Source organism: Sander vitreus, chromosome 18, assembly GCF_031162955.1.
Source record: "Sander vitreus isolate 19-12246 chromosome 18, sanVit1, whole genome shotgun sequence".
NCBI classification, from domain to species: domain Eukaryota; kingdom Metazoa; phylum Chordata; class Actinopteri; order Perciformes; family Percidae; genus Sander; species Sander vitreus.
Window position 1 is genome coordinate 1,270,328 of NC_135872.1, and position 7,500 is coordinate 1,277,827.

General features: G+C 44.8%; 2 protein-coding genes across 4 annotated transcripts in view; one reads left to right on the forward strand and one right to left on the reverse strand.

Annotated features, from left to right (window-relative positions):
* Window positions 1–389: 389 nt before the first annotated feature.
* tmem242 (transmembrane protein 242) lies at window positions 390–4,594 on the forward strand. The gene is made up of 5 exons (XM_078275359.1): window positions 390–496; window positions 1,365–1,465; window positions 3,582–3,719; window positions 3,899–4,002; window positions 4,058–4,594. Exons 1-5 carry the CDS (start codon window positions 409–411, stop codon window positions 4,065–4,067), a joined length of 441 nt encoding a protein of 146 aa, XP_078131485.1. The 5' UTR covers window positions 390–408; the 3' UTR covers window positions 4,068–4,594.
* Window positions 4,595–5,459: 865 nt separating this feature from the next.
* arid1b (AT-rich interactive domain 1B) overlaps window positions 5,460–7,500 on the reverse strand; it is a 42,442-nt gene continuing 40,401 nt past the window's right edge. For 2 of the 3 annotated variants that reach the window (XM_078275328.1, XM_078275327.1), the window contains exon 21: window positions 6,778–7,500. This exon is cut by the window's right edge and continues 187 nt beyond it. In XM_078275328.1, the coding sequence (XP_078131454.1) occupies window positions 6,928–7,500 (573 nt within the window). In that variant the 3' untranslated portion in view covers window positions 6,778–6,927. Of the gene's footprint in view, window positions 6,433–6,532 lie in introns of those variants that run through there. The other variant, XM_078275326.1, reaches the window with a different exon arrangement.

The following is a 7,500-nucleotide window of genomic DNA, read 5'->3' on the forward strand; positions in this document are numbered from 1 at the left end:
CTTATTTTTATGACTGCTTTGGTTTCTAGTTACTTAAAAAGATTAAGATTTTACACATAATCTGATTTTATCGAATTACAAACTGGAATAGTTATATGAAACGGAGTGAGACCTCTTCGTTGTTTCCCCTCCAGAATTCTACAATAATAGACGATCTTTGGTTCAGGAGTCCGTCTCTCTGTGACTCTCCGAAAATAAATAAATATATATATACAATTATGAAAATAAAACGCACACAGTATTTGCTACACAAGACAACAAACCCAAACTTAAATCTAAGTTGTGTACATGTTAATTATTTTACTCTTAAAACATAATATTTGATTAAAATAAAAAAAACACGGCGTTCTTACGTTCCTAGCTAGCTTGTTTCTACCCGGTCACTTTCCGCAGACAGACTGAAGCAACATGACAGCAGCAGCTAATGAAAACATGACTGTGAATGTGGGAGAAGGAGCAGAAAGTGACGAAGATGCCAAACTGCAGATATTAAAAGGCAAGGTCACAGTTAGCCGGTTAGCTTGTAGCTTATACTAACTGTTACTGTTATCATATTCTGCCGTTTGTTGCCATAACTTAGCGTGTTTCTGTCCAAGGTCGCAGCAATGTCGACCAGTCGCGGAATAAGAGCGTGCCGCCAGAGTCCATTCAAAACCTCTGAAGTTAAAGGTTTCAAAGGTTATAAATAATTCCACATAAGCCACAACTTAAAGATTATTCCTGCAACGTTAAGGTCTTATGTTTAATTCGGCTACATTTAATCCATTAAAAACCCTTACAATCCGTCCTATTCCTCTAGAATACATTGTGATGAGCGGCGCACTGGTGTCATGTTTTGTGAGTTAGGAGTCTTTAGAAAGCCTGTTTAACTGTCAGATGTTATATGAAGTTTGGCCTATTGGAGTTGCGGCGTATAACATGATTTGGTTCCATTTTATGTTATATTCTTATGGTTATTATCGTTTTCCTCCTGCACAGACGCGCGGAGAGACCGTGCGCCAGACTCCATTCAAACATCCGTATGGGTTAATGTTTCCGTGGTTAGAGATATCTCGCATTGAGCCCTAAAATATGAATTTCGACTGTTTAATGAAACATTAGGTTATAGTGTTCAATTCGGCGTGGTATACCTTAACAAGCTGCCCTTGTGTCTTAAACTCACACCTGTGCTTTGATTTCACTCTCTCAAGTCTCTCTGTGTGTGTAAGACAGTAACGTTTCTTTAAATTGCTAAAAATGTAAATGGAGTTTGGTCTTGGAGCGTCTGAATGTCGCAGACATGTTTAAGTAGGTTGTACTTAATTATGTTCCCTCTCCCCTCTTATGTGAGATTGTAGTTCTAAAATCTGACTTCCTGTGTGCAGGGGCGGCCTTTCTGACCACGGTGGCGTCTGCAGGGATGCTGGCAGGATTTGGCTCCACGCTGGCGCTCGCCAAGAAAAAGAGCCCGGGCTGGTTCAGTAAGGTACACACCTGTCCCACCTGCGTGTGGAGAATATCAGGGACGCTTTTAGTGGTGACACACGGATCAAAGAGCAGATTTAAACACTTCTGTGTGTGTTAGAGATCACTCTCCTTCTCAGAGTCATAACTATCAGATCCTAACACACACACACACACACGAGAAACATATACACACACTTCCAAGGATATCATTATCGGTGTGTGTGTGTCTGAGTGTGTGTGTAGTGTCTGTCTGTGTGTGTGTGAAGTGTATGTGTGTGTCTGTGTGTGTGTGAAGTGTGTGTGTGTCTCTGGGAGTGTGTGTCATCTGTGTGTCTCTGTGAGTGTGTCGTCTGTGTGTCTCTCTGTGTGTGTCTGTGAGTGTGTGTGTGTCTGTCGTGTGTGAGTGTGTGTGCAGTCTTTGTGTGTGTCTCTCTGTGTGTGTCTGTGAGTGTGTGTCGTCTGTGAGTGTCTGTGTGTGTGCGTCTGCGTGTGTGTCTGTCTCTGTGTGTCTCTCTGTGTGTGTCTCTCTGTGTGTGTGTGTGTCGTCTGTCTCTGTGTGTGTGTCTGTGTGTGTCTCTGAGTGTGTGTGTCGTCTGTCTCTGTGTGTGTGTCTGTGTGTGTCTCTGAGTGTGTGTGTCGTCTGTCTGTGTGTGTCTTTGTGTGTGTGTGTCTCTGTGTGTGTCTGTGAGTGTGTGTGTCTGCGTGTCTTTGTGCGTGTCTCTGTGTGTGTGTGTAATTAATCTGATTTTCACTGTCGATACACGTCCATAAATGTGTTTAGAAAGGACGACCCAGAGACCTGTTTTCACTGCTAACCTAAGAATCCTCTCGTTAGGTTTCACATCAAAGTAATCCAGAGATAGTTGATAGCTATAAAAATGTGGAAAAAAACCCCCAAAAATATAAAAAAAAAGCAACAAAAGGGTTAAGACACACAGCTGGAGTTGTTCAGTCTTTTACGTTGAAAACGTACGTTTTTTCATGAAAAGTGATGTAAACAAGTGTGTTTGTGGGAGCAGCGCTGTTGAGAGAGACGGCCTTTAACTGGAACTGTTAACTGGAACCGCGTGTTGTTTTGGCCCAATTACACGTGACGCACATCGATAAACTTAGTGTGGAGAGACACACAATGGAGCGTTTCCCGGAGTCTATTTCTGTCACAGACTCGTCTTTGTTGTCTACGCCAAACCAATGTGGCGCGACATGTGGCAAGGTTCTGTTTTTGCTGCTGACAGACTCAGATTATTATTCTAAGAGTCTGACAACATTATGAAAGGATCCCTACAGAGATAGACCTTTTAGTTAAAGAGGAAGATCCTTTTAGTTTAACATGAAACAGCCCCGAAATCACCATCACCAAACTACACCAGACTCCATGTAAATAATCAGGACTTTTAGCGTGTATAGAGGCAGCATATCTCCACCAGACTCCATGTAAATAATCAGGACTTTTAGCGTGTATAGAGCCAGCATATCTCCACCAGACTCCATGTAAATAATCAGGACTTTTAGCGTGTATAGAGGCAGCATATCTCCACCAGACTCCATGTAAATAATCAGGACTTTTAGCGTGTATAGAGCCAGCATATCTCCACCAGACTCCATGTAAATAATCAGGACTTTTAGAGTGTATAGAGCCAGCATATCTCCACATGTAAATGGGTGAATTAAGGGTTTATTTCAACCAAACCAGAGTGGTGATTGTTGGAACAGTGGAAAGATGAACCAAGACGGCTTTTGATAGTTTTATTTAGTTTCTGTCCACTTTGAATGAAGTGTGTTTTACGATGATAAAAGTCCTGATTATTTACATGGAGTCTGGTGTAGTTTGGTGATGGTGATTTCGGGGCTGTTTCATGTTAAACTAAAAGGATCTTACTCTTTAACTAAAAGGTCTATCTCTGTAGGGATCCTTTCATAATGTTGTCAGACACTTAGAATAATAATCTGAGTCTGTCAGCAGCAACAACACAACTTTTAGTGGATGCTGACTGACCGTTTAACGTTACATTGCAGCTTGTGTCACTCAGACACTAACATGATAGAACAGGGTCCAGGTTGAAGAGAACAAAAGGAATTTACAAAATAGAAACTGTCACTAATTAAATGTTACACCCTTGGTTGTTCCTCGGCAGGGTGTAGCGGCCACGGCCGCGGCCCCCGAGAGCGGGGCGTCTCTGGCCCTCAGGGCGCTGGGTTGGGGCTCTCTGTACGCCTGGTGTGGGGTCGGTCTGCTCAGCGTCACGGTGTGGAAAGTCCTCGGCGTTCACAGTGTACGTATCCACAGTTACACCTATATACTACACACATGCACACAGACACACACACACAGACAGACAGACATACGCACAGACAGACGCACACACACACACACACACACACACACACACAGACAGACACACATCTCTCCAGTTCAAGAGGAGAACAGTCATCAGGTTTCTCTCTCCTTCAGTTGTCAGAGTTCAGACAGAAGATGCAGGCTTTCTTCCCGTCCGTCCCCAAAACCTCCGAGGCTGCAGCTGGAGACCAACATCTGGACTGGGACTCTGTCTTCAGGTCTAAATGATCTGCAGATGGAGCCCAAACATCTGGACTGGGACTCTGTCTTCAGGTCTAAATGATCTGCAGCTGTCTTTCGAAAAAGAGCAGCAAAGATGAGACGCTACGAGCCAAATAACAGCTGGCATCACAGCTGCAAAGATGAACGGATGAGTTGTCAAATGTTAAAATAATCTCCAACTATTTTCATAATCTATTCATCAGTTTGAGTCTTTTTTTGATGATAAATCAGGTTAACTAGTGTGATGTCAGCGTGTTAACATGTGAACATGTTCTAGTTTCTTCTCTCCTCTGGGACAGGACACTGAATATCAGAGTTGTAGACTAAACAAGACATCTGATGACATCATCTTAGACTTTTTGGGAAACACTGATCCACATTTGTCCAGACAACTCATCCATTCATCCAGGAAGTATTCGGTAGCTGCAGCACTAGAGTCTCCAAGTCAAAGGGATTTCTTGCAGCCGGAGAACCAATCAAAGGAGTCGACAGAGACGCTGAGACTAACGTGGAGACTCCTGCTTGTGTTGTGTATATTTGTAAAGATGTGTTTGTTTCTCTGAATATGATCTTGTGATTTGACTTTTAGTATGCTTGCTGGTTTGTTTGTTTTCTGTTTATTTTGTCCTGGAAGTAAGTGAAATCACCATCACCAAACCCACCAGACTCCATGTAAATAATCAGGACTTTTAGTGTGTATTGAGCCATTCCCTCTACTACAACTCCCAGCATGCACCTTGCCTGGACTAGCCTGTAGCCTCAGTAGAGTAGCTGTTGAAATGTTTGTGCTCAGAGTTGAAGACAGACTGTTTATAAAGATATATGACATGACAGCTGCCCTGAAGTGAAGCCAAAACATCTGGTTCCAAACCCACCAGACTCCATGTAAATAATCAGGACTTTTAGCGTGTATAGAGCCAGCATATCTCCACCAGACTCCATGTAAATAATCAGGACTTTTAGCGTGTATAGAGCCAGCATATCTCCACATGTAAATGGGTGAATTAAGGGTTTATTTCAACCAAACCAGAGTGGTGATTGTTGGAACAGTGGAAAGATGAACCAAGACGGCTTTTGGTAGTTTTATTTAGTTTCTGTCCACTTTGAATGAAGTGTGTTTTACGCTGATAAAAGTGCTGATTATTTACATGGAGTCTGGTGGAGATATGCTGGCTCTATACACGCTAAAAGTCCTGATTATTTACATGGAGTCTGGTGTAGTTTGGTGATGGTGATTTCGGGGCTGTTTCATGTTAAACTAAAAGGATCTTCCTCTTTAACTAAAAGGTCTATCTCTGTAGGGATCCTTTCATAATGTTGTCAGACTCTTAGAATAATAATCTGAGAAGCGTGCATTGACCAAGTCGTCCTGCAGACTTTATATTTCTGGATTAATGAGCGTCCGTCTGTCAGGTTTCTGTTTAGACAATAATTCACAAACTCAGCCCAGAGCTGCGTTCAGTGCTCAACCAGAGTTCACGTACGTTTATTAAACATCTGTGAAATTAAACAGGAGACTGTCGGGATGACGAGATTTTCTTTACATTTTGTTACAGCCGTTTCTGAAATGGTGTCAGTTGAGAGTACAGATACCTGTACACACAGTCTCTCAAATCAAAACGCACCTTCCCGCCAAAACACACCCCTGAAACCCCCTTAAAATGCAGAGAACAGAGTCTTTGCCTGCTGGGAAGAGAGGAACTAAAAGTTCAGCTACGTACGTCAACGCGCCATGGGCTCACATGTACATATCGTCTATTTACAGATGCATGATGGGAGGTTTGTAGAGGACATAAAAAGTTCTTATAAAACAAAGTGGCGTTCGATACTGTTGGCGGCAAAACACTGACGGACGCACTGCAGGTGATCAAATAATTCACATTAAAACGAACATATTGCACCAAAAACAAAGTACCAGGGATGCACTGAATCAGGATTGGGCTTCTGAGTGGGCTGAATATTGGGCTTTCTGACGGGGTTGGGTTTCTGCTGAACCCTACGCTGTCACTCCGCGCTACGCTGGTCGCCGTAATGACGGCGCCGTTGATTACAGGAAGGTGTTTACGTAGGTGGAGCTTCAATGCAGCAGGCTGAGAGGAAGTGGAAATGGAACTGGTGAGCAGAAAAAGGGTTGTTTGGCAGTACTTTCAGTCAAAAGAAGGCCATTCAAGTCCAGCTACATGTTCAATCTGCAATGCTGATTAGTCTGGTGGTGGCGAGGACCCTAAACAATACACAACATCACCGCTGTTACAACATCTGGTATGAAACATCTGGAAGAATACGAGCTGAGCATGAAGGGATCTACAGACAGCAGCCAGAATGCAGCAACTTCAGGTACGGCAAAGGAAGGACAGTCACTGTTTACTTCATTAATGTGTTGACTGTGTTCATGGACTGAGGACGGGACGAGGACTCAGCAGAACCTCAACCAGGGGATTCAGGACTCAGCAGAACCTCAACCAGGGGATTCAGGACTCAGCAGAACCTCAACCAGGGGGTTCAGGGTTCAGGACTCAGCAGAACCTCAACCAGGGGGTTCAGGATTCGGTGCATCCCTATAAAGTACGGGACTGAACATCAGTGTTTCCTCCTTTTTTAAAAATAAAGACGCCTATCTACGACACGAGTCACCGTTTAAATACCTCTGACCTCGCCCCCCCCCCCCACACAGGAAACAGAAAGAAGCCGAGACTGACCTTCACACTTTGGTTAAAACTAAAAAACAAACGGACAAAAGAATTAAAAAATTAAAAATACAAAGTATTAAATAGTTTTATCATCTGTATTAAAATTACTTAAAAATCCCAAATAAACATTTCTGCGGATGGAGCCGATATATTTATATTCTCTCTAGATTCATTTGTACGTAAAAACATTCCTGTTCTTTAAATAAAAATAGAACTGGAGCCGTGTTCGTGTCACGAGCGCCCGATTTTAAAGAGTACTTCGCACATGACGGCCGCCACGGACGCGTCGAGCGCGGGCGCCAGCGAGACGTCCAGCAGGCGGCTCTCGTGCAGCATGAACTGCGTCCAGCAGTCCTCTGCCCTCGCCATGGCGAGCAGCGCCCGGGCTGCACGGCACATCATGTTGACGCTAGGTGGCTCGCTGGCGTGCAGCGCGCTCTGCTGGAGCTGGAGCTGGAGCTGCGCCGCAGCTACGGCGTCCTCCAGGAAGCCGATCAGAGTTCCCACGCTGCCTTTCTGCAACGCGACTGCACGCGCTGCTGCAGCATCGCCCTGCGCTAAGTTGGACAGAACAGCGACTGCCATCTCCCGACACACCTGGCTTCGCCGCTCGCCCACGAGGCGCAGCAGCGTGGCGAAAAGCGTCCGCTGGCGGCTGAAGGGCGGCGTGGCGAGCAGCAGGTCCACGTTGGCGTCCTGGATGCTCAGCTTGCAGAGGCACTCCAACGCCAGTCTGTGAGGCGACAGAGCTGAGGCGGAGAGCGGGTCGTGAGCCAACGCAGACGGGCAGACCATCCAGTGCAG

Coding starts and splice junctions, on each gene's coding strand:
- tmem242 (XM_078275359.1), top strand. CDS start 409: ATGACAGCAGCAGCTAATGAAAACATGACTGTGAATGTGGGAGAAGGA. Junction 497..1,364: donor CAAACTGCAGATATTAAAAG/GCAAGGTCACAG, acceptor TCCTGTGTGCAG/GGGCGGCCTTTCTGACCACG. Junction 1,466..3,581: donor GCCCGGGCTGGTTCAGTAAG/GTACACACCTGT, acceptor GTTCCTCGGCAG/GGTGTAGCGGCCACGGCCGC.